This window comes from Podarcis tiliguerta, assembly GCF_965153285.1.
Source record: "Podarcis tiliguerta genome assembly, chromosome: 14".
NCBI lineage: Eukaryota > Metazoa > Chordata > Lepidosauria > Squamata > Lacertidae > Podarcis > Podarcis tiliguerta.
The window spans coordinates 14,926,821-14,954,142 of record NC_139547.1 but is presented as its reverse complement, the minus strand read 5'-3'; the positions used below and the strand labels follow the sequence as shown (position 1 = coordinate 14,954,142).

Here is a 27,322-nt window from a genome sequence, read left to right as displayed (position 1 = left end):
ACCTTGATTTTAATCATTTTAATATAATTATTTTATATTTCTCATTTTTAAAAAAATATCTTACATTGTTTTTAACTCCACTTTTAATAGTACACTTAACGTATTTTGTTGTGTTCTATGTACTTTGTTTTCTTCTTTTCTTCTCTACTGGTCATTAACTGAAATTTTATATATATATGAAATAACACGCATCAGGATAAACACATGCGCAGGTTCTCATGTTGTCCAAAGTCAAGTTCTTCTTTCTTCTTCCTTCATGAGATCTTGCCCATCTTTCTTGCTTTTTTTAGAAACGGCTATGAACATTGGTTATTCCTGCAACATGCTTACTGATGCCATGGATGAGATTTTCATAGTAGAGGGCCACACAAAAGCAGAAGTATGTGAAGAACTAAGGTAAAACTATTATAAAGCAATTATTGGGTTGTACTCAAAATATCTTATTTGTTTCTTCGTTCTCCTGTTCCTCACTAGAAAATCCTAAATGTTCAAGGTGGTGTCAGGTGTTACAATAACTTCAGCTGAAAAGGGAAAATGCATGCCGTCTTCTTCTTTGGAGATCACTTGTAGCAGAGTAAGATTGTCCTCCTGACTGTGGAGGCCAATTCTGAATCCACACGTCCTTCCACAATGGGGCATAGGTTTCTGGGCAGGAGTTGATCACGGTGAGGGTTTGCCAAGCGTGTCTTCCTCTTAGCTCATTTCTCCCTTTTGTCCTGAGTTTGAGCATCTTCACAGCCCATGACACCTTTAGTAAAGGCTGTTCTCCAACTGGAGTGCTCACAGGCCAGTGTTTCCCAGTTGTCGGTGTTTATAGTACATTTTAAAGATTTGCCTTGAGAGACCCTTTAAACCTCTTTTGCTGACCACCAGCATTACACTTCCATTTTTAAGTTCAGAATAGAGTAGTTGCTTTGGAAGATAATAACCAAGCATCCGCACAACATGACCAATCCAATGAAGTTGATGTTGAAGAACCATTGCTTGATCATTGAATGTATCATGGCATGTATCCTTTATGGGGAGATATGCAGGCTTAAAACATTTAAAGAGCCTACACATTTCTCCATGTGCAAAATGCACAAATTCCTTGTTTGGAAAGAACAACATTGGTGGAAACTGGAAGTGTGAATCCATGTGTGTATTTAACTTTTGCCACGTGCTGTAGTATCTGAAACTACCCTCTCCTTGTGCCAGCAATTGCTGACTTGCTGGTTTCTGGAAAACAGACTTGGGCTTAAGTGGCCGTTGGTTGGGGCTACAAGCTAGAAAAGATTTTAGTTTTGCTTTTACTTTGATATACAATATATTGAGTTTCAATAGTTTAATGGTGGATTTTTCAAACTAATTCTATGATATTTGATGAAGTTGGCTATAGCTGCAAAGGTTGAGGCTGTGGCCAACATTTTTTTATCATACCATATTTTTCTTTGTGTATGCCTTGAGAAAAAATGCTAGTGGAGTAGGGCATCTGGGCAAGGTGTTTGTGCCCCTAATTGGTGTTCCACTTCCACTTTTGCCGGAAATGGGCTTCTGGCAACAGAGGAACTCAAACTCAATTTCTCATAATCATCCGCAACAGTGTAAGAATAGCAGTGCTTGAGAAGTTCATATTCAAAAGGAGCCAGCTCCAATTCACCCTCAGTTCAATTGACATTTTAGTTCATGATTCATTCCCATGATCCTTGGCATTTTGTCCCCTGCCGCCGCCTTTCAAATTTTAAGTATAAAATATACTTAAGAATGTGGGTGGGACTCAACACATACACACACAGAACCACAGTGTAAGGTGAACAGTTGTTTTGTTTGTTTTCCTCAACCATTATAATCTTGAAGCATAAACAGCAGCATCACTTTTCAGATGGTAAAAGCAGTGGCCAAATCAAACACAGAGTTAAATACAATGCAATCTGTGTGTACGTGTGTATAATTGAATTAAAATTAAATTTGAATCAAATTCCCCAACGTTCCACCATAAAAGAAACTTAATTCATGTTCAGTGCACCTAGAAATTATGGAAACTGCTTTCAGGTGTAACTGAGATATAATTGATTTGAATTAGTTAATCTGAATTAGTTCATTTCAAGCCCTGTGTTAGAGACATTGGAACAAACAGTGAATGTGCTCATGGAGGATATAAGTAACATAAGACTCTAATGAGTGTAAATATTGTGGGATGTTGTTCGTGAGTAGATCCATTGGCAGGCAGAACCTCCATCTGCCATTTGACACAAAACCCACCCCCTTCAGTAGATCTAGTCATGTCACTAGAGTGCTTACTTGCATGTATTCCTCTGTCGTTTTTGCTTTGAGGACTTTGACCTTGACTAGAATCTTTAAAAAAAAAAAAAGTGGTCTATCTAGATGTTTGCTAGCTATTTCTCTCAACACAGTTTCTAGTGCTAAAAAGGCAAGCCATTTTTAAATTGAGCAAAGGTTTGTCTCTTTCACGATGGAGACTGCTTTGACAAAAATATCAAGCAACTTTCTGGCTGTCTTCAAGATTCTCCCGTGCAACTAAGTATCTGTTTGTTGTTTGGATTTGATATCCCGCTTGATCACTACCCGAAGGAGTCTCAAAGCGGCTAACATTCTCCTTTCCCTTCCTCCCCCACAACAAACACTCTGTGAGGTGAGTGGGGCTGAGAGACTTCAGAGAAGCGTGACTGGCCCAAGGTCACCCAGCAGCTGCATGTGGAGGAGCAGGGAAGCGAACCCGGTTCACCAGATTACGAGTCCGCTGCTCTTAACCACTACACCACACTGGCTATGTGTTTCATAGATGCTGTTTTTTTTTTCTTTTTTAAAGGAAAGCAAAAGATCTTATTTTGGGGATGAGCAAGGACATTTCTGATGGACATGCTTATGATGAAAAGCTCCAAGAACCAACACAAAACTTGGAAGAAACTGTCGCTTCTGATTATGCCTTAGTAATAAATGGACATAGCCTTGTAAGTGAGTCGTTTCTGGACTTTTCCACTTTCTTTCCCGCTGCTAATAATCATGTGCTTTTGGTGTTCTAACCATGACAGATTCCTCCCCGAACTCCAAAATTATTTCACAAGAAAGTTAAACACAAGGGCTGACTGAGCTGTAAGGACCAATTAGATATGACATCTTAACTTTTGGATGGCTTTGTAATGGAAATCAAATTAGTAACTTGGTGCAGCTTAAAAAAAAATTTTTTTTAATGGTCTTGATTAGAAATTGACCCACTGGTATTGTTTAAGTACTTTTATGAGGGGAATATCACAAGTCATTGCAAATTACATTTTTTAAAAAAGCAACAGGCAGAGGCAAAAGGGCGTAAGGATGAATATATTCCTGATGTCTGCTATTTGAGAGCACAGACTGACCTGAAAGTCATTACTGTGCCAAATTAATGTCATTAAGATGCCTCAAGTGGTTTCTCTAAATATCAGCTTTTACAGGGATACCAAAACACTTGGCTTTGATTAAGAAACCTGGTTCTTGTCATAACACAAGAAAAGCTTACTTTTATAGCTGTTCTTGTACGCTGGTAAGCTTCCAGATCTTGAAACAAATATCTGAAATGCTCTTCTGAATTGCAAAGACCATAAAAAGCTGCAGTTGAACTCTGAATGTAACTTGTTCTGTAGGGCGGGGGTGGGGACTTGCTACAAGCACTTTGATCTTTTTGCCCTCCCTTTTACACTTATAAAAGAAGCATCTTTTTAAGCACTTTGGAATAACAGAATATGAGGAGAAGGTCTCAACCCAACGAGAAGCACCAAAAAGAAGGAGTTATGACAAAGGCATGGGAGGTGTGAGCCCCAAATATAACTTACATTTCTGCATCCCAGATGTTGTTAGACTCCATCTCACAGCAGCATAGCTGTCAACTTACAGATTTGAAAATAAGGGACCAGCAGCCTTGAAAATAAGGGACCAGCAGCCAAAATAAGGGATTTTAGACAACCAGTTGAAAGGGACCAGATAATTTTGGAGAGCAGTGCCAGTTTTTAGCCCTTCGCTTCCAGAGGTTGCTGCTCAAGACACCAGCCGATGAAACACTGCAATTAAATAACTACAGCAACCACTTTTCGCGCAAAACAAAGTCCAAGCTACGAAGATGCTACTGCACTTCTGTATCTTTTCTCTCGTGCTCCATCTGCAGCTCTCAATTCCATCAGGTGGGGCGGGAGGAGGGGGGGAATAGCGCCCGACGTAAACCAGCAGATCAGACCATCTATGCTAGTCTACCACTACAAATCTATGGGAGAAGCCCTTGCGGTCCTTCCCTTGTAGCCCTTGGAACACCTGCCTGCGCTTCCGCCTCCTCCTTTTCCTCCTCTCTCTGAACTGCTTTCTCTATGGTTGCCCTCGCTCTCCTCTCAAGGCTCCTCATCAATTCATAGACCATGCCAGGCTGCCCATCTCATCTGGTCCTTTGGTGGCGCAGCAGCAGTACGTCCTAGTGAGCGCGGCGGTGTAGGGCAGAGGGGAGGCCCCAGGCAGAGACGCTCAGTTTGGCGGCCGCGAGGAGAATGGTGGCGGAAGGGCCCGAGGCTCCCACCAGTCCCGCCGGGGAGGGGCTCCCGGGGGCCGAGGCTGGTGAGAGGAGGCTGGAGGGGGTGAGCCGGGCAGCCAAGCAACACAGTTGGAGCCTCCCTCCTCCCTGGCCAGCAGGGAGGGAGGGAGAGGAGCTGCTTCCTTTGAAACCCGGGAAATTTAAGGGACATCCATCAATAAGGGACAGCAGCGGGACATGGCGCTGGGATAAGGGAGTTTCCCGCCAAATAAGGGACGCTTGACATCTATGCCCAGCAGCCCCAACCATCATGGCCAAAATCTGGAGGCCGTTACATTGGCTACCTCTGATTTAGAAGTTTGGTATGTGTTTGTGGTAGACAGCTGAAGGCCAAACCACACCTGATGAAGGAAATTTGTATCTCAAGATCCTGTTTTGTTTTTAAATTAAAAAATGATTTTTTGGGGGGGGGGGTGTTATTTGCACATTCTCTCATGCAATTTCCACACTCTGAATCTGCCCCAAGCCTGCCTGTGCACGCCTTTTAAAAGTGAAAAGTGTACCACTGTAAGCAGATGACAACATTAGCAGGATTTTAATAACACCTGTAACAAACACTATGGACAATATGGATGGATACAACATATGGATTATGAAATAATATGCAATTGAAAAGGTTGACAATAGGAAGTGTGGAGATTCAGAGAAATCTCTAAATATGGATATGTATTTGGTATTGTTATAACTTTATACTTGAAAAATCAAAGAAAATTTATTTCCAAAAAATTAAAAATAAAAGTGAAAAGTGTGTATAATACACACCAGCCTCCTGCATCAGGTGTGGTTTGGCCAATTGCTACCAATATTTTGCTACCTGAAGAAGAACATTGGCTAGAAACATGTAGGTTGGCTATTTTATAAACTAAACAGAGTTGTCATTTTTCTTCTCTCTGTGTGTGTTTCTAATGGCCACTTACTTGGTCAGGAGGTGGGTGGCAGTTGTGGCACAGTGCAGCAATTTCTCACAAACCCAGGGGGCGAAATGACTTTGCCATGGTGACTTTGCCTCCCTAGCCAGCCACCAACCTGAAGTTTGAATTTGCCCTATCAGGGACAAGCAGGGTGTGTGTGGACTGGACTGGAGAAGTCTTTGCTGTGTGCACGTGTTTTAACATTGTGTTTTGTTGTCATCTTTTCCATGGATATGCTCAGTATCTAACTTCATTTGCTTAGAAGGTTGATTGTAATGTTCACTTTGAGAATGTCCTATTGCAAGGGATGTGTGCCTGTTAGAGGCTTATATCTCCCCCAAGAGGCTCAGTGGTTTAGACCACAGCGCCACCCATGTCCCAGAAGGTCAGTGGTTCAAATCCCCGCGACAGGGTGAGCTCCCGTTGCTCTGTCCCAGCTCCTGCCAACCTAGCACTTTGAAAGCACACCAGTGCAAGTAGATAAATAGGTACCGCTGTGGTTGAAAGGTAAACGCCCATTTCCATGCACTCTGGTCTCTGCCACGGTCCTCCATGCGCCAGAAGTGGTTTAGTCATGCTGGCCACATGACCCGGAAAACTGTGTGGACAAACGCCGGCTCCCTCGGCCTGAAAGTGAGATGAGCGCCACAGCCCCATAGTCGCCTTTGACTGGACTTAACCATCCAGGTCCTTTGCCTTTTTATATCTCCCCCACATAGCCCCAGCAATATATAGCAAAAAACCCCAAAGAAGCAGAAAAATTATGGGACAGAGTGTCATCAAACCTGTGCTGGATTACCCAATAAGCAGCCAAAGCATGTCCTTAGAGCACCAGCAAAACAGGGGCACTCTATCTATCTATCTATCTATCTATCTATCTATCTACAATGGTGCCTCGCAAGACGAAAAGAATCCGTTCCGCGAGTCTTTTCGTCTAGCGGTTTTTTCGTCTTGCGAAGCAACCCCATTAGCGGATTAGCGCTATTAGCGGTTTAGCGGCTATTAGCGGCTATTAAAGGCTTAAGGGATTAGCGGATTAGCTGCTAAAAGGCTATTAGCAGCTTAGTGCCTTAGAAAAAGGGGGTGGGGAGCGGAAAAAAATCGCAGGAACTCGCAAGACATTTTCGTCTTGCGAAGCAAGCCCATAGGAAATTCGTTTTGCGAAGCACCTCCAAAACGGAAAACCCTTTCGTCTAGCGGGTTTTCCGTCTTGCGAGGCATTCGTCTTGCGGGGCACCACTGTATCTTATTTACATTTGGTATTTCAAAAAAATCAAAATCAAATAGTCATCATGGAAAAACTCAGAACTTCCTTTCACTGCACTGCACACTCTTACCCCATTTTCATGTGTTCATTTTATACCATATTGGCCCGAATATAAGCTGCACCTGAATATAAGCCGCTTCCTTAAACTTCTGCAGGCACTCACACCTGTTCTGTTTTACCATACGTCTGTTTCAGCAGCGATATCGTAAAAGCCAATTTTTGTAAGGTCGCGAATTTAACTTCTCATAGTCAGAATTTGAAGGGAAAAAAAGGGAGGCTTATATTCAGGCCAATACGGCAACTTATCCCTTTGTGAACCTGGCGACCTCCTACTAACGTAGATCAAAATAATGTAAGGAAATCAGACCCTGCCATGTGTTGTATTTTATTTTTATTCGTTTGAATTTTAGGGTTTAGTATTTTGAATTATGCATGTGAGAGACGCCATAATCTTTTCAGTGTGCGGGGCCTCTAAAGGTCTTAATCTGGCCCAGCAACAAACCCATCATTTCTGTGTCTGCACATATTGGCAGCCAAGGACTTTGACCAGAAGCAGGGAAATGTTTTCTGCAATGACTGTACATCATACATTTCTTCTTGCTATATATTACCATGGAAATATGTGGGGCAGATGCAGGTCAATGATGATGATGGTGATGTCGGATGATAATAATAATAATAAAAGGTGTGGCAGCACTCATTGGGGTCTTGATTTGCAGCTGTTTCATGGGTAACCCTTTCTTTTCGCAGGCTTATGCACTTGAGGCTGATCTGGAAAATGAGTTTGTGGAAGCTGCATGTGCTTGTAAAACTGTGATCTGCTGCAGAGTCACTCCCTTGCAGAAAGCGCAAGTTGTGGAGCTGGTTAAAAAGCACAAGAAAGCCATCACCTTGGCCATAGGAGATGGAGCCAACGATATTGGCATGATAAAAAGTAAGATGATAGTCTGTATCCTGGCTGGGAATGGTGAGAAAGTTCAGCTATTTATCACAACAAACTTCTTAAGTATCCCCTCATGTGAAGAATAGTGAAACTCTGGGGGAGAAAATCCCTTCTGCTTTGCTTTCGAAGGGAGGGATGCTAAGCACAGGAGGACTTGGGTCAATATGCATCCATTAGGGATGCAGGTGGCACTGTGGTCTAAACCGCTGAGCTTCTTGGGCTTGCCGATCAGAAGGTCGGGGGTTTGAATCCCTGTGATGGAGTGAGCTCCTGTTGCTCTGTCCCAGCTCCTGCCAGCCTAGCAGTTCAAAAGCACACCAGCGCAAGTAGATAAATAGGTACTGCTGCAGTGGGAAGGTAAACGGCGTTTCCGTATGCTTGGGTTTTTGTCACGGTATTCTGTTGCTCCAGAAGCCATGTAGTCATGCTGGCCACATGACTTGGAAAGCTGTCCGTGGACAAATGCAGGCTCCCTCAGCCTGAAAAGTAAGATGAGCGCCACAACCTCATAGTCGCCTATGACTGGACTTAAGCATCCAGGGGTCCTTTACCTTTACCTATTAGGCCCTAGAACTCACTTCCAAATAAATGCATTTGGGATTGGTGTGCCAGGTGTTAGAGAAGATATGGCAGATTGAGATGCATATTGTGTAGGGAATGAAGCAAGCAGTGGTGTATGTTTTTAGTTTGCTAGAGTTGACCATTTTATTTTATTTTTTGCCTAAAGTGGATTTGCCTAAAGCGCATTTTAATGGGGTTTGCCAGCTGAGAAATTCTGATGAAACCAAATATGAATAGCCATTTTGTGCTAATAAAGATATCAAACAGCCAAATAAAGGGCTCATTTGTAGGACACCCTCAGGATTATTTCCTGTTCATTATTATATGTTTGGTTGGATGTATAGGATTTGGGATTGTGCCCATTCAGAATGTCCCTCCATGTCAAATGAGTCTTATATATCTGGGAAGTTAGCACCTCAAGGAGAAAACTAAGAACCTCTGAAATCTAAATTTCAGCGTGGATTTGAATGGAGAGGTTGCCATAGAGTATTCTTCTTCTACGTGATCGTTCCTTTGAATTGTCTGCCCTGTTAGAATGCTCAGAAAGAGGTTCTTTAAATTCTTGGGCATCTAAAACAACATTGGCAAGAGCTAAAGGAATGTTAGTGAACTATAGGACTTTAAACATTACAAATATGACCTCTAGCCTCTGGAGTATCATCTAGTTGTACACAGGCAATCCAAATTAAACGGGATTAATGTTCCAGTTGGTGAAGTATTCCAAAGTATAATGAGGTACCATGGGAAGTAATCATCATTACCTGCCCGTACGGGCCAGTCGTGTCTGACTCTAGGGTTGTGTGCCCATCTCACTTAAGAGGCCGGGGGCCAGCGCTGTCCGGAGACACTTCCGGGTCACGTGGCCAGCGTGACGAAGCTGCTCTGGTGAGCCAGCACCAGCGCAGCACATGGAAATGCCGTTTACCTTCCCACTAGAAAGCGGTACCTATTTATCTACTTGCACTTTGACGTGCTTTCGAACTGCTAGGTGGGCAGGAGCTGGGACCGAAAGACAGGAGCTCACCCCGCCACGGGGATTCGAACCGCCGACCATGCGATCGGCAAGCCCTAGGCGCTGAGGTTTTACCCACAGCACCACCCGCGTCCCTAATCATCATTAGAACAACCCCTAATATGCAGCACTGATAATGCTCCTGAAATGTGGTTTGTTCTCTTGCTAAAAAAGAGAACATCACTTTGCTGTTTTTTAAAGCAAGCCCTCAGGAAAACCCATAGGCGATTTACTACAAAATTTGTCCCAATATACACATTTGTGTGCAGTTTTGTTTTTGCAAAGCAATTTTCCTTATGGCATTTTGTATGTTATTTTCACTAAAAACATGCATTTTTATGTACACTTTTCTCAGTGGATACATTTCCGTGCACATTACTTGGCTAGAGAATTCAGAGAAGTGCAAATTTTGGATGTCTGTGTCTCAGTCCTTGTATTGTTTCAGAAAGTGCAAATTAGGGAGCTTCACCTTTAAATGTGAACTGACTAGAATTTATCCTCCTTCCCTAAGTGGGTATAAGATTGCAGGCTTGCAATATTCCACTTTGCTGCTGGTACAAAGATAGGAACATAGAAAGGTGTTTAATACTTATCCAGATTGCTAGCTCAGTGTTGATTCCTAAACTGCCTGGCAACTGTTCTCCATGATTTCAGATAGGAAGTCTTTGCCCTAACCCACCTGGAGGTAAGGATGGTAGGATCTGTCAGTTTCTTTTTTTTCCTGCTCTTAAATTCAGCTCTCCACATTTTTGTAGCAATCTTTTTTCTTATTTCAGAATCCTCATGAAGATTCATAATCACTGTAGCATGAATTTCTCCTAAGAAACATATTTTTGCATGCATGTTCAAATTAATATCCACTTTTTTTGCAAGCAGTTTTTCCTAATAAAATGCATTTTTGATGAGTTATCTTCCCTAATATATTCATTTTTATTCACACTTCCTTCTAATATGTGCATTTTTTTGTAAACAATGGTTGAGTGGCTAAACAAAAATGAGAGTGAATTCTGAAGGATAGCTGTGTTTCGGTTTGCAAGGATGAATTTGGTAGGCTCACATGTAAATTCAAACTGAATTACATTTCTCCCCCTCCCCAGGAAAAGCAGATGCTGGTCCACCCCCTGAGATATGTTCAGTGGCCGCTGTTTAACTTCTCATTTTTTGTTATTTAAAAAAATTAAATTGATTTTTTAACTAAAAAAGGTGCCAGCCTGAGATAAAAAAAGAAAGAAAACAGAATTGACTATTTAAGACATCACAGCCTGGAAGGACAAAAGTAGAAAGATACAGCATATCAGGTTGTTGAGTTGTTGTTTATTGCTACACATTTTCATTTATTTCCCTGTTGGTTGTTTGCTTGCAGGTGCCCATATAGGTGTCGGCATCAGCGGCCAAGAAGGCAGTCAGGCAATTCTGAACAGTGATTATTCTTTTGCTCAGTTCAGATACCTTCAAAGACTCTTGCTTGTTCATGGCAGGTGGTCATACTTCCGGATGTGCAAGTTCTTGTGTTACTTCTTCTACAAAAACGTTGCCTTCACTCTGGTCCATTTCTGGTTTGGCTTCTTCTGTGGCTTTTCAGCCCAGGTAGGTTCTTGGCTCTTAGCTTCACAAAGCAGAAAACAAAACGTTTCCTCCTATGTGTTTAATAGGACTAGTTTCTTAAAGCCTGTTTTTGGTTTTTTAGTAGATGACAGAAAACAAACACACTTAATTGTTCAGATGCTTTATTGAAACTCATCTAACATTGTAATGTTAAGATAAATAATTCTGCATGTGTTGACAGCCCCCTGCAATCGATCAGTAGTTGAATTGGGCTCCACAGAATCACAAAAACAAATGAACTGAAAAAGCCTCAAAAACTCAAAATAAATAGCAAAAACAAAAGTGCCAAACTTAATCTGTTCTGGAAGTCCGTTTGACTTCCGAAATGTTCGAAAACCAAGGCACAGCTTCTGATTGGTGCAGGAAACAGTAGCTGACAGCTGCATCAGACATTCAGTATCTGAGAAATGATCCAAAACTTGAACACTTAATTCCAGGTTTTCGGCATTTGGGAACCAAGGCGTTTGAGTACCAAGGCATTTGAGAACCAAGTTACCACTGTAATAGTAATGATCTGAGTCTGCTTGTTGCTCAGACTAGGAACATAGGAAGCTGCCTTAGCCTATCTCACTCAGTGTTGCCTACACAGGCTGGCAGAAGTTCTCATACAGGGGTCTCCTAGCTTTACCTAGAGATGCTGGGAGCATACTTATCAAACTACAATCCTCTGGTTCATTGAAGAAGCTATGATGAGTTGTTGTTGTTGTTTAGTCATTTAGTCGTGTCAGACTCTTCGTGACCCCATAGACCAGAGCACGCCAGGCACTCCTGTCTTCCACTGCCTCCCGCAGTTTGGTCAAACTCATGCTGGTAGCTTCGAGAACACGGTCCAACCATCTTGTCCTCTGTCGTCCCCTTCTCCTTGGCCCTCCATCTTTCCCAACATCAGGGTCTTTTCCAGGGAGTCTTCTCTTCTCATGAGGTGGCCAAAGTATTGGAGCCTCAGCTTCAGGATCTGTCCTTCCAGTGAGCACTCAGGGCTGATTTCCTTCAGAATGGATAGGTTTGATCTTCTTGCAGTCCATGGGACTCTCAAGAGTCTCCTCTAGCACCATAATTCTTCTTTAGCCTTCTTTATGGTCCAGCTCTCACTTCCATACATCACTATATGGTGAGTTAAAACCAGTCAAAAACTAGTATACATGTGTAGTGTCAACATACTCCTGCCTACCTCCTATGCTCTTAAACTTAATGAGTGTTTATCAGTTGCCTGGTCCCATACACTTGTCTGCATCTTCAGAAAGTAAGGTCTCAAGCCAATTACAAGTATTTTGTCTCCTAGCTTTATTTATCTTATTTACGACAATATGCCATTGTCAAAGAGGGCTTCAAGGAAAAGTTTCCTTAACAAAATGTGGAAACAATTATCCTGTCCATGAATATGTTTTTAATTTAATTTAATTTAATTGCAATAAAGCCAAACTGTATAAAAACTCATGGTGAAAAGCTTATTTTATTTTATTTTATTATTTTAATAGCATGGGAGTTCTTGTCTACTCTCAGAGGTTTGTGATAACCTTCTAGATTCTGATTATCTGCGAAATAGTCATTTACCCCACCCAGTGTTATTCCCCAAAGCCATTGGTTAATGCAGTGGCTGGCTAATGTTTCAGAAAGAATACTTGTTGTTCAACTCTGTTCATTTCTCCAGTGCATTTTTTTGCTAATTGTCCAAATGGGAAACAGATGATTAGGGCACTTCCCATTTATATTGAAATGCTGCTTCTTATGTGTTTATAAATCCCCTTACAACTTCAGGAATGTAAAAGATATGAGTAACTGTGACTTTTACGAGACCGGTTCCTAGGAGGTCCGTCTCGCAGAATGGAATGTCTAAAGTAGAGAATATCACAAATTGTGATTTGTACAACTTTATCCGCTAGGCTCCCTGCTTACCGAAACGCTAAGAAGACCTAGGTATAAGTCTATGCTGAACTTTGTAGGAGAACTCAAAGCCTGGGGACCTGGGCTCCCTTCTGCTTCTGTGCCTACAAGAAAAAGAATAAAATATGAAAGGGGCAGTACTATTTATTTATTTGAAAGGTGACATCTCTGACCATACTTTTAACTTTCTATCTGTGTTATCTTTTCAGACTGTTTATGACCAGTGGTTTATCACCCTCTTCAACATTGTATATACTTCTCTGCCTGTACTAGCGATGGGATTGTTTGATCAGGTACACATTTTGGCATATTCTAGATTAATCTGCCTTCAGCACAGAACATCCAGCAACTTCTCTGCCCAGGAATATATATAGCAATCCCTCCGGAAGGGAAAGAAGCCCGATTTGATTTGAATCTGGAGTCAACACTCGGGTGTTACAGTCCCAGTTTATGCCTAACCTTAAGAGCTGAGATTACAAACTAAGACAACAATCTGCCGTGGTGGAAGGCTTCAGATATTAAGCATACAGCATGCAGCCAGTTTGTTAAAGGTGTCTGGGATCCAGAGGAACAGAAGGTTCTTGGCACCTGCCAACTGCAAGTCTAACTGCAAGAATTCGTGCCTCATGAGATCTGTATAGCACAGACTCCCTTTCCTTTCAGTTATGAAATCAGTTGTGCTCCCCTAAATCTGTCTCTGCTGATGGCAACTGCTTTGGGTAGCATAGATTCCATCCCTCACTCTTTATTCCAGCTCATAGGAACAGTGATTGAATTCCCCTCCAAAGACCTCTGGCTTTATATACACTATTTTCACAATGGGTCCCGCATGATTGGTTGATTCTGCTCTCCTCCTGGAGCCTGATTGGGCTGTTCCTGCAGGCCAATTGGATGCAGCATTCTAGGGTCCTCCCTGCCTATTGTTCTAGTGATAGGCTGATTCACTTCCTCTTGTGGCCTGATTGGGTTGCTCCTGCAGGCCAATCAGGTTGCTGCCTTCTAGAATCCTACTAGCCTATTGTTCTAGGACCCAGGCTCAGTACATAACACACACATTTAATGTAATCTCTAGTTTGACCATTGGATGTGCACATTGATATTAAAAAGAGTATGCTGTGGTGGCTAAAATGACTGGAAAAATCAGGAGCCAGGATGATAAAAACTTTAACAAGGATGGGGGGGGGGGTGTTGTAATTTATTTGAGGGAACACTGTAAACAGTTAAAAACATTAGCAGGATTGAAATAACACTTGCAGTGTGAAAAGAACTATGGCTATAAATAGAATTTTATGGACAAATAGAGGTTGATATGATATGCAGTGGAAAATGGTTATTAGCAGACTCCACGGAGGGGAGGAAGGAAGTCCGAGAATTCGGAGAATTCTACACTTTTTTTGTTCTATTATATGTGTGAATGTAAAATTAAATTGTAAATCCAATAAAAAATTATAGCTAGATGATAGGTAGACAGACAGATATTAAAAAAGAGTAAATAAAAAGGTATTGGGGTTTGCTTCTGGGGTCATACTGAAAATGAAAGTCCTTTTGCCTCTGATATGCCCATCCTTTAAACTGAATTTAACAACAACAACAATAACAACAATTTTTTATTTGTACCCCGCCCATCTAGCTGGGTTTCCCCAGCCACTCTGGGCGGCTTCCACAAAGACCAAAAATACACTAAAATATCACGCATTAAAAACTTCCCTGAACAGGGCTGCCTTCAGATGTCTTCTGAATGTCAGGTAGTTGTTTATTTCCTTGACATCTGGTGGGAGGGCGTTCCACAGGCGCACCACTACCGAGAAGGCCCTCTGCCTGGTTCCCTGTAGCTTTGCTTCTCTCAATGAGGGAACCGCCAGAAGGCCCTCGGCGCTGGACCTCAGTGTCCGGGCAGAACGATGGGGGTGGAGACGCTCCTTCATCGTTGGAAGTCATGATGCTGTTAAAACTCAAGTCGATGCATATTTTGCAGGATGTGGATGAGCAGAGCTGCCTCCGTTTTCCAAAGCTGTATGAACCTGGGCAATTAAATCTCCTGTTCAACAAGCGCAGATTCTTCATCTGCATAGCACATGGAATCTACACGTCGGTCGTTCTTTTCTTCATCCCCTATGGTGCTTTCTATGATGCAGTTGGAGAAGATGGGAACCATATTGCCGACTACCAGTCTTTCGCAGTCACAGTCGCAACCTCCTTGATCATAGTGGTCAGTGTTCAGGTAAAGAGAAAAAAGGCTGATAATCATTTAATTATTGAGACTCCCCCTCCCTCCAAATTTGTATGCGGTATTACAGCGCTGAGATAAATATGTACGGCCGATGTCCTCTAATAACCTTATGTGTTAATACTGTTACCTCCATGACTAACTGCATACTATTTCTTTTGCAGATTGCACTCGATACCAGCTATTGGACAGGAATCAATCACTTCTTCATCTGGGGTAGCATCACTGTGTATTTTGCCATTTTGTTTGCGATGCACAGTGATGGCATTTTTTATTTATTTCCCAACCACTTCCCTTTCGTAGGTGAGTAAAGAAGCACTGAGTGGGGGGGGGGGAGGAATGCTCATGCACGTAACCATATAAAGGTAAAAGGTAAAGGACTCCTGGATGGTTAAGTCCAGTCAAAGGTGACTATGGGGTTGCAGTGCTCATCTTGCTTTCAGGCTAAGGGAGCCGGCGTTTGTCCACAGACAGCTTTCTGGGTCATGTGGCCAGCAGGAATAAACTGCTTCTGGCGCTACAGAACACTGTGACGGAAACCAGAGGGCATGGAAATGCCGTTTACCTTCCCGCCACAGTGGTACCTATTTATCTACTTGCACTGGCATGCTTTCGAACTGTTAGGTTGGCAGGATCTGGGACAAAGCAACAGGAGCTCACTCTGTCACGGGGATGCGAACCGCTGACCTTCTGATCGGCAAGCCCAAGAGGCTCAGTGGTTTAGTCTCTATCATATCCTTGGGTGTTGGCACCGGTTTGTTTAAATAAATAAATAAATTCCCGGGCTTGTATTTTGGCATGTCCCCGAGGAAAGATAATTTTTCCAGCACTGAGAGGCAGCCACTGAGGAGGCTTCTCCAAAGGCCCAGTAAGACTGCATACAGTGCGGTCAGGACCGCATGCTGTTGGAGAATGTCATTCACCCGAAAGCTTTATTGCAAAAGGCACTGCCAGGAATCGCTAAGCCCCAGATGGACTAGGCTGATGTTAGAGGATGACTCTGTTGCTTCACAAAGTAGCTCTGGTAGCCAAAAGTGAGCAACAGGAAGCAAGGATGCTTCCCTTAAAATGAGGATGCCTGGAACCGTCTCCTACCATTTGAAGCCTTGAGATAAACAAGTTTATGTCACTGAGAACAGCTGGGGCTTGCTGGACACCCTCCAGAACAGGGATACCTGTCATTATCTAAACCTTGGACCAAGCTCCCTTAAACAACTTCCAGTCCATCTTTGCTTATGTGTTCTGCCTTTCCCCTTAGACTTTGATCACCGAGGAGGCTAGGAAGTGTGTATCTATCACATCCCAACACAAATATAAATAGGGTGATGGGTCCAAACATGTGTCCAAACAGCTTTATTTTCATTGTGCGCTGAAACCATGGTAGAGAGAGGTCACTGTTGGATGTCACTGTTGGATGGAGTACCCGGTTCTGTCAAACGGGGGTGCGGGAGGGCCAAAGCCAAGGTGAGGCAGGGCAAGAGAGGTGGGGAAGTGAGGGGCAACAGAAACAAAGGTGGACCCAGAGGTGAGTGCAGTGCCAGGGAATGCAATGCCAGAATCTATAGGAGCCAACTCCAAGGGGCTGTGGACGCTTTGGCCGCCACAATAAAATATTTGAGGTGGCCAGCCCCCCCCCCCCCAAGTTGTTGGCCATTCCCATTCAAATGGTGTATGTGTAAAGGTAAAGGGACCCCTGACCATTAGGTCCAGTCGTGACCGACTCTGGAGTTGCGGCTCTCATCTCACTTTATTGGCCGAGGGAGCCGGCGTACAGCTTCCGGGTCATGTGGCCAGCATGACTAAGCCGCTTCTCGTGAACCAGAGCAGCGCACGGAAACGCCGTTTACCTTCCTGCCGGAGCGATACCTATTTATCTACTTGCACTTTCACGTGCTTTCGAACTGCTAGGTTGGCAGGAGCAGGGACCGAGCAACGGGAGCTCACCCAGTCGTGGGGATTCAAACTGCCAACTTTCTGATCGGCAAGTCCTAGGCCCTGTGGTTTAACCCACAGCGCCACTCGCGTCGCGTGTTATATTACAATATTTAATTCAAGTTGGCACCTCTGCCGGAGTCCCAGTGGCCACCCTGCCCTTTGCATTTAAAGCAATACAGTCGTACCTTGGAAGTCAAACGGAATCCATTCCGGAAGTCTGTTCGACTTCCAAAACATTTGGAAACCAAAGTGTGGCTTCTGATTGACTGCAGGAAGCTCCTGCAGCCAATCAGAAGCCCCTTCGGATGTTTGGGTTTCAAAGAACGTTTGCAAACTGGAACACTCACTTCCGGGTTTGCAGCTTTCGGAAGCTGAAATGTCCGAGTACCAAGGCGTTCAGGATCCAAGGTATGACTGTATTTTATCATTTTAAACAGTTATGGCTTCCCTCAAAGAATCCCGGAATTGTAGTTACTTCAGGGTACTAAGAGTTGTTATTAAATAAAAAAAAAAACAACCCAAAAAAACAACAACCCGAATTCCCTTTGAAGAGGGATTGACTCTTAAACCACTCAGGGAATTTATTTCTGTGAGGGAGACCTCTTAAGAGAGAATTTAAGAGACAATTCTAAGCCCGGTAATATCCGCACCATAAATTCCCAGGATTCCTTGAAGGAAGCTGTGAGAGGTAAACTGGCAAAAACACCACAACCACCCCGATATAATTTTGTAGCCCTCTTCTATGTGTCTTCATAAGTTTTAAAAGAAACACAGAGAAAATCTGCCCGTTCCTACAGAAATGGAACTGGCAGTGAGTAATTGCAAGCAAGCTGATGGGCAGAGTGTACATCATTTCCCCTGTCCTACATATTTCTCAATGCCAACTCTAAATCTATATTATCCTCTGGAATATGTGTGGTATTTTGTATGATGTCACATTTTTAGATGTTGCCAAAACATGTTGTTCTTTTATTCTCTCTCTCTCTCTTTCTCTTTCTCTCTCTCTCTCCCTCTCCCTCTCTCTGCATTTTTGTATAGCTCGTGTAATCTAAGCACTTCAGAATTAAAATCATGTGTTAACCTAAGGAATTAAAGATTGCTTAGCTTGTCCCATTGTCCCACAACTGCAAGTTGTCACCACCCAACTGGTATTCCTACCAAAATATTTCTTTCTTCTGTGCTGATACAGGAAATGCTTGGAACTCCTTGGCGCAGATAAATGTTTGGCTCATCATTCTCTTGACCACTGTGGCTTCCGTTGCGCCCGTGATAGCGTTTCGTTTTCTAAAGGTGGATTTGAACCCAACGTTGAGTGATCAGGTATGCCACAGCAGTGAAACATTTAAAGCAATTCCAGTCCCTTTTATGTATACCTTTTGGGTTCAAGTTGGCAGATGTTGCATTAAATAATCACACAGTACTTTTTTTTAAAAGCCCCAAACCATTTTTAATCAGAAAAACTTTTCCAGGAAGATTAGGAAAAGTGCTTTGTGACATCATTGATGCCTAGTCCCTTTTGCTTCAAACGGGGAGAACTTGCCCCTTTTGAGTTTGGTGCCCAAGAGAAGATTGCTTTCATATCAACAGTGTGGTGGACGTATTTTCCAGCATGGAGTGGTTCCCACTTTATGCACGTTCAAGCCCTCCCTTTAATGTCAGTCTGGGGATGTTCCTAAAATAGTTTTGAGAACCCTGATTATATTACAGTGGTGATTTTATGTGTGCACCAGGTCCTCTATTGCATATTATTTTGGAGCATACAGAACATATATAACAGAGTGGTGAAAATGCTGCAGAGAATACGCCAACGGCTTTAATAAAAATATCCTTTCGCATTTCAGAAGTGTTGTGAAAGCAGTGTATTTGGGGAAAGGAATCCTTGCAGCAGCGGCAACAACATACATTTAAATTTAGGGATTGTGGTTTGGCAAAGGTGTGGCTGAAATCAGAAGTTGTGCTTCCTAGGCCTTCCCTCAAACAACAGGGTGCCGGCCTTTTCACTGGAAACTGATCTGTCAAGGATTTGCCAATATAATTCAGATCTGAAAACTAGTCAGTGTTTACAAAAGGAAGATTATTTTCCATATCAATGTAAACTGTTTTTCCCCTCCTTCCTAAAGGTACAGATTTTGAACAGGGCTCAGAAGAAACAGAGCCCCTTACCAATCCAGATTCACCAAACGCACAGAGCTAGCTCTCGGAGATCGGCTTACGCCTTTTCTCACCAAGAAGGCTTTGGGGAACTTATAACATCTGGAAAGAATATGCGTGTCAATAATATACATTCAGTATTTGGGATAGGAAAAACGATGCAGAATAGCTGGATTGAGAACTTGCGGAAGAGAACATCGGAGTGTGAAATTCAGCTGAGAAAGAACTCCAAGACTATAAATCATTGAGTATGTGGAACAAAAGAGTGTGCTATTGTTGCACAGAATACTTACACTCTATTTATCTACTTGCATTGGCGTGCTTTCAGACAGCTAGGTCGACAGGAGCTGGGACAGAGCAACGGGAGCTCACTCTGTTGTGGGGATTCGAACCGCCAAACCTCCAATCAGCAAGCCCAAGAGGCTCAGTGGTTTAGACCACAGCGTCACCAGCATCCCATTTGAAGGTGGGACCGTCTGCTGCCAAGGAAGGTGCTGTGCCACTGACCTAATACTTTGGTGTGGTTTTTTTCAGAGGGTTGGTGGGAATATGAGAAAGCAGAGACATCACCTTGCCAACAAAGGTCCGTATAGTTAAAGCTATGGTTTTCCCAGTAGTGATGTATGGAAGTGAGAGCTGGACCATAAAGAAGGCTGATTGCCAAAGAATTGATGCTTTTGAATTATGGTGCTAGAGGAGACTCTTGAGAGTCCCATGGACTGCAAGAAGATCAAACCTATCCATTCTTAAGGAAATCAGCCCTGAGTGCTCACTGGAAGGACAGATCCTGAAGCTGAGACTCCAATATTTTGGCCACCTCATGAGAAGAGAAGACTCCCTGGAAAAGACCCTGATGTTGGGAAAGATTGAGGGCACAAGGAGAAGGGGACAGCAGAGGACGAGATGGTTGGACCGTGTTCTTGAAGCTACCAGCATGAGTTTGACCAAACTGCGGGAGGCAGTGGAAGACAGGAGTGCCTGGCGTCCTCTGGTCCATGGAGTCACAAAGAGTCGGACACGACTAAACGACTAAACAACAACAACAACACACGCATATTCCTATTACTTCTGATTACTAGATATTGCAAGTTTTCATTATGCTTCAGAAACCTGCCAAATCTATTCCACCACAATATGCACATACATTTTCCTTCTTCCGCTGTTGCATCTGCCTATCCGTACCACATTCAACTTGCTTTAAAACAACCCTCTGTCTCTAACTCTTGGCTGTAATCCCACAAACAAGCTACACCACAGATTGTAGGCGGTGAATGTCCTGTGTGAATTTCTGGAGGCGGTTGAGGATGGATGGTGGCTAACAGATTGAGGTTGAATCCTGAAAAGACAGAAGTACTGTTTTGGGGGAACAGGGGGCGAGCAGGTGTGTAGGACTCCCTGGTTCTGAATGGGGTAACTGTGCCCCAGAGAGACCAGGTGCGCAGCCTGGGAGTCATTTTGGATTCACAGCTGTCCATGGAGGCAGCTGTCTACCAGTTCCATCTGGTATGCAGGTTGAGATCCTACCTGCCTGCAGACTGTCTCGCCAGAGTGGTGCATGCTCTAGTTATCTCCCGCTTGGACTACTGCAATGCTCTCTACATGGAGCTACCTTTGAAGGTGACCCAGACACTACAACTAATCCAGAATGCAGCAGCTAGACTGATGACTGGGAGCGGCCGCCGAGACCATATAACACCAGTCCTGAAAGACCTACATTGGCTCCCAGTACATTTCCAAGAACAATTCAAAGTGTTGGTGCTGACCTTTAAAGCCCTAAATGGCCTTGGCGCAGTATACCTGAAGGAGCGTCTCCACCCCTATCGTCCAGCCCGAACACTGAGGTCCAGCTCCAAGGGCCTTCTGGCGGTTCCCTCCCTGTGAGAAGTGAGGTTACAGGGAACCAGACAGAGGGCCTTCTCGGTAGTGGCGCCCGCCCTGTGGAACGCCCTCCCATCAGATGTCAAGGAAATAAACAACTACATGACTTCTAGAAGACTTCTGAAGGCAACCCTGTTTAGGGAAGTTTTTAACGTTTGATGTTTTATCGTGTTGGGAGCTGGCCAGAGTGGCTGGGGAAACCCAGCCAATTGAGCACGGTATAAATATATTATTATTATTATTATTATTATTATTATTATTATTATTTCCGATTTGTCTCCACTGAAACAGGCAGAATGAACTGCCTTTAGGAAATTCAGGAAGCTGCATTATGCCTGGTCAGCCTCTATTTTTCCATCTAGCCTAGTGATGTCTGTTCTGAGTGACAGCAGTTCTTCGAAGAAGGGTTTTACTTTCTGAGCCTGCTACCTGGCACTTAAATTTGGAGAACAATGGGATTGAACCCAGGCTCTTCTACAGACATAAATATACATAATTTTATTTGTATGCTGCCTTTCCACAGTTCAAAAAATGCTCATGCTTTGACTCTGTTCTAAACACATTTATCTATGAAGAATTTGTATATGTTGTTATATTTCTACTGCAGTCATGTATATACTCAATATTTTCTACAAATAAATTATTTTAAATATACAAGCTATGTATGTTTCTTTTGGTGTTCTTCTTTGCCTCCAGTGCCCCCTTCCCTACCCTATAAAAAACGTTATTCAGAATCATGGTTTGCGTGACCCACTAAGGAAGATAAAATAAAATTTCAAGACTGTAATAATTAATTGGACATTTATTCAGAATCCACTTAAATATTACACAGTTGATGAACTTGACCCAGTGATGCCAGCTTCTCAAAGTCCTGGTAGTCTGTTACACATCCCGTGGCTCCTGCCACCCCCTTGCCTTTTAGCAAACCCCCCCCCCCCCAGGAACCACTGATTTAATGGCTCTCTAACTGCTCTAAAAAGGTACATGGGTGGCGCTGTGGGTTAAACCACAGAGCCTAGGACTCGAATCCTCGCGACGGGGTGAGCTCCCGTTTGGTCCCAGCTTCTGCCCACCTAGCAGTTCGAAAGCACGTCAAAGTGCAAGTAGATAAATAGGTACCACTCTGGCGGGAAGGTAAACAGCGTTTCCGTGCGCTGCTCTGGTTCGCCAGAAGCGGCTTAGTCATGCTGGCCACATGACCCAGAAGCTGTATGCCGTCTCCCTCGGCCAATAAAGCGAGATGAGCGCCGCAACCCCAGAGTCAGCCATGACTGGACCTAATGGTCAGGGGTCCCTTTACCTTTACCTATGATGAGGTCAAATAGAAACCCAGCTGGAGTCCAACAACATCTGGAGAGCCACAGGTAAGAAGGCATCATTTTCCATTCCTCTTCTTTCTTCTTTGGCGACCACTCATAGCCGACTAAGATTGTCTTCCACAAACAGGGTTTTAGCAGTGAGTCCATAAGTGAGTGAGGAGGCCAATTCTGGATCCACACGTCTTTCCACAGTGGGGACATAGGTTTCCGGGCGAGGGTTGATCACGGTGAGGGTTTGCCAAATGTGCTTTCTTCTTAGCACGTTTTTCCCTTTCGTCCTGAGTTCGAGCATCTTCAAAGCCTATGACAATTGGAGCGCTCGCAGGCCAGTGTTTCCCAGTTGTTGGTGTTTATACTACATTTCCAGGGACGCGGGTGGCGCTGTGGGTTAAAGCCTCAGTGCCTAGGGTTCGAATCCCCGCGGCGGGGTGCGCTCCCGCTGTTCGGTCCCAGCGCCTGCCAACCTAGCAGTTCGAAAGCACCCCTGGGTGCAAGTAGATAAATAGGGACCGCTTACTAGCGGGAAGGTAAACGGCGTTTCCGTGTGCGGCTCTGGCTCGTCAGAGCAGCGATGTCACGCTGGCCACGTGACCCGGAAGTGTATTCGGACAGCGCTGGCCCTTGGCCTCTTTGAGTGAGATGGGCGCACAACCCTAGAGTCTGTCAAGCCTGGCCTGTACGGGCAGGGGTACCTTTACCTTTACTTTATACTACATTTCCAGCAGGAATGTACTTGTCCTATACATTTTTGCCAGCCTATTAGGAGTCTGTGCTTATATTTTCTAAGTTTAGTAGTTATTACTTAAAACAACATAACTGGCAGTTTCACAAAAAATATGTTGTGTGGACATCTTTCACAAGCTTCCTGACAATGTTTTTTCTCCCAAGCACCTTATGGGGATTTTTACTCCATTTCAAAACTTCTAAGAGGACCATTTTCCATTTTAACTTCCGAAGATTATTGAATCATCCCTGCCTAAGTTTGCAATTCTATACGGGTTGGTGCTAAGCCCCTCTCTAAATTCAAACATCAAGAAGACAGGAGGATGCTATTTATCTGCCAATGGGGAGTTGAAATTAACTGAAGCATTTGTGATCTTATCCCATGTAGATTATATCCAAAGATTCTCCTGGACCTTTGAAGTCTGGCTAAGCTTTAGGCTCTAGCACTTCTGTTTTCCATATTTAAAGACGTGCAAATAATCTTGCCAGATAAATAACGCCTGCAAGACTGATCAGGGAACAATTTGAACTGCCCGAGCTTACCTTAAAAGCCTTTTGTGGCTTGGTCCTGAAGAACTCGAAGGCTCACTTGTCTCCATATCAGTCCATCTGAAGAACCTTTGGAGACCCTCCTCCAGCTGCTACTGCCAGCTAAGACACACAGGTGGTGACTGAGACCTTGACCTTCTCAGTGGTGGCACCTCATTTGTGGAACACTCTCCCCAGAAGGATTTGCCTGGCACCAACATTGTGGCCTTTTCAGAACCAGGCAACCCCACATCTTTCTTTTTATTTCGCCAAGCCTTTTGGTAGCCTTCCTTCATATGAATTTCCTTTTTTTTTTAATGCCGTTTGTATTTATTGTGTTGTTTTAGTTATGTTTCTTCCCTCCCTAGGGGAATTGCTGCAGTGCATGTTTGTAACTGATTTGTTTCATGCATTATGTTTGTCTTTCCAATGTCATGAAATTGGAGTCAGCCCTGTTCAGGGAAGTTCTTAATGTGTGACATTTTGATGTCTTTTTAATCTTTGTTGGAAGCCGCCCAGAGTGGCTGGGAAAACCCAGCCAGATGGGTGGGGTACAAATAATAAATTATTGTAATTATTATTATTATTATTATTATTATTATTATTATTTGGTCAAATTCTTCTTCTGTGTACAATTATATTAAATGTTTTGAGTGTGCACCATCCCTGTAGTTTGGGAAAGCCCAGAGTTGTTAAAGATTCATTTAACAAGGCAAAGAAGGCGTGTTTCACTGGATAAAAGAATTGGATAGAGCATGGTGCTGATAATCATAGAATCATAGAATCATAGTTGGAAGAGACCACAAGGGCCATCGAGTCCAACCCCCTGCCAAGCAGGAAACACCATCAGAGCACATATGGTTGTCAAGCCTCTGCTTAAAGACCTCCAAAGAAGGAGACTCCACCACACTCCTTGGCAGCAAATTCCACTGTCAAACAGCTCTTACTGTCAGGAAGTACTTCCTAATGTTTAGGTGGAATCTTCCTTCTTGTAGTTTGGATCCATTGCTCTGTGTCCGCTTCTCTGGAGCAGCAGAAAACAACCTTTCTCCCTCCTCTATATGACATCCTTTTATATATTTGAACATGGCTATCATATCACCCGATAACCTCCTCTTCTCCAGGCTAAACATGCCCAGCTCCCTTAGCCGTTCCTCATAAGGCATCGTTTCCAGGCCTTTGACCATTTTGGTTGCCCTCCTCTGGACACGTTCCAGTTTGTCAGTGTCCTTCTTGAGCTGTGGTGCCCGGAACTGGACACAGTACTCCAGGTGAGGTCTGACCAGAGCAGAATACAGTGGCACTATTACTTCCCTTGATCTAGATGCTATACTCCTATTGATGCAGCCCAGAATTGCATTGGCTTTTTTAGCTGCCGCGTCACACTGTTGGCTCATGTCAAGTTTGTGGTCAACCAAGACTCCTAGATCCTTTTCACATGTACTGCTCTCAAGCCAGATGTCACCCATCTTGTATTTGTGCCTCTCTTTTTTTTTGCCCAAGTGCAATACTTTACATTTCTCCCTGTTAAAGTTCATCTTGTTTGTTTTGGCCCAGTTCTCTAATCTGTCAAGGTCGTTTTGAAGTGTGATCCTGTCCTCTGGGGTGTTAGCCACCCCTCCCAGTTTGGTGTCAAGGTACCAAGGTTGCGGGTTCGATCCCCATATGGGACAGCTGCATATTCCTGCAATACAGGGGGCTGGACTAGATGATCCTCAGGGTCCCTTCCAACTTGATTGTATGATTCTCTCTTTTTGGGGAAGAGTCGTAGATCAGTGGTAGAGCATCTGTTCTGCATTGCGATAAATCCCAGCTTCCATCCAGACATCTCTAGGTAGGGCTGAGAGAGACCCCATTGTCTGGTGTTTTTACATGAGTAGCATGCGTGCTTTTATTTAAAATGCATCTCTGGGTTATTTGTGGGGCATAGGAATTGGTTCATATATTTTTTCAAAATATAGTCCGGCCCCCCACATGGTCTGAAGGACAGTGGACTGGTCCCCTGCTGAAAAAGTTTGCTGACCCCTGGGCTAGCATCCATGTTACATTACGGAATAAATGTTGTGAAAGTGTTCAGCTGGAACCTGGGCGAGATTCATAAACGACTTCACAGTCAACTCATCAAAGCGAGTTAAAAGGATGCAAGTTGCCAGGTTGAAACCTGCTGAGGACACTCTATGCAGGCTGGCGGTACAGCGTGTTACTACTTACGCAATTAAATCCCACGATGCAAGGAAAGCCAACCAATAATTGCATTGCTGAACATCCCAGAGACAAAATAACCAGAACTTCAAGAAGAGCATCGCAAATGCTTTTTGTTCTTTAGCCTTTTGTTCACTGATGTTTTGAATGTACCTGGAAAGGTTTCACCATATTAAGATACATTTTGATCGCTATATAGTGGTACCTCGAGTTAAGTACTTAATTCATTCCGGAGGTCCGTACTTAACCTGAAACTGTTCTTAACCTGAAGCACCACTTTAGCTAATGGGACCTCCTGCTGCTGCAGCGCCGCCGGAGCACAATTTCTGTTCTCATCCTGAAGCAAAGTTCTTAACCTGAAGCACTATTTCTGGGTTAGCGGAGTCTGTAACTTGAAGCGTATGTAACCTGAAGTGTATGTAACCCGAGGTACCACTGTATTTTATTATAATCTCTTATGTAAATATAATGACTGCTCCCCACATCAAATGGGGGGCGCCTTTGCGTGGTCGCGTGCAGCCCCCGGATTCCAGTGCGGCTCCTGGTATTACGGGCTGGCTCTGCCCTCCCCACGCTGGATACCTGGAGGTCTCTGCCTACCTCAGCCAATCGCCCAGTCCCACCTGGGGAGGCCAGGGGATTGGCCAGGTAAGGGGAGGGACCATCCCTCCCACACAACAGAAGGTGAATCTTACCTGCAAAGTGGCAGTCGGCTCCAGAGCTTCTCTCACCCTCCCCTCCCTCAGTTAAGTCTTCCTTTTGCAGGTTAACCTCTTCTTCACGGGTATGTAGGCGCTGCTACGTCAGGGTCACTGTTGAAGGGCCGGAAAGGAATTTCCCTGCACTGGCAGGTTTTGCCTTCCGCGTAGCAAAACATCACAACTTTGGCAGTTTCAGGCCTTGGGCAGAATCCTTTAGTCTATCTTCCCTAAATGGGGCGGGGCGTGAAGCGGTGACCCACATCCCCCTTGCGGCAGTGATCTCAGGGGTTAAAGGGGTCTTGAGGGGAGGCATTGGCCATACGTCGAGAGGTTGTCATTGCTCTCCCCTGTGGCGGCGGCGAAACGGGGGGCTCTCTGCTTGAACATATGTTCTCCAGAGCCAGCCCAATCCCCACACATTCTGGATAACCCTGAAGTCTCCCAGATCCCCGGCTGGGGACTGGGAAGGATAACTGCCCAGTGCCTGAGCCAAGGTTTCCCTAGATCTGAAACTTAATAAAATTGTGGCCAATTTTAATCCCATAGCACGTTGTCTTGAGTCATTCTTCCACTCAGGAGTCGCCTGGGGTTGTGGGGACTCTGCCTGTCCACGCAAATGTATGAATCCATTGTGAAGCAATTTTTAGTTTCTCCACATTTCTGCATCAGTTTACTTTGGGGGGGAAATTATCATGAAAATTCATAGAATCATAGAATAGAATCATAGAATCATAGAGTTGGAAGAGACCACAAGGACCATCGAGTCCAACCCCCTGCCAAGCAGGAAACACCATCAGAGCACTCCTGACATATGGTTGTCAAGCCTCTGCTTAAAGACCTCCAAAGAAGGAGACTCCACCACACTCCACTGTCGAACAGCTCTTACTGTCAGGAAGTTCTTCCTAATGTTTAGGGGGAATCTT

General features: G+C 44.0%; 1 protein-coding gene across 1 annotated transcript in view; it reads left to right on the top strand.

Annotated features, from left to right (window-relative positions):
* Positions 1-19,384, top strand: part of ATP8B4 (ATPase phospholipid transporting 8B4 (putative)) — a 112,555-nt gene extending 93,171 nt beyond the window's left edge. The window contains exons 21-29 of the mRNA XM_083411852.1: positions 291-396; positions 2,810-2,951; positions 7,481-7,664; positions 10,610-10,833; positions 12,945-13,028; positions 14,711-14,956; positions 15,127-15,265; positions 18,087-18,217; positions 19,018-19,384. Coding sequence (XP_083267978.1) covers positions 291-396; positions 2,810-2,951; positions 7,481-7,664; positions 10,610-10,833; positions 12,945-13,028; positions 14,711-14,956; positions 15,127-15,265; positions 18,087-18,217; positions 19,018-19,296 — 1,535 coding nt within the window. The 3' untranslated portion in view covers positions 19,297-19,384. The remainder of the gene's footprint in view (positions 1-290; positions 397-2,809; positions 2,952-7,480; positions 7,665-10,609; positions 10,834-12,944; positions 13,029-14,710; positions 14,957-15,126; positions 15,266-18,086; positions 18,218-19,017) is intronic.
* The last annotated feature ends 7,938 nt before the right edge of the window (positions 19,385-27,322 follow it).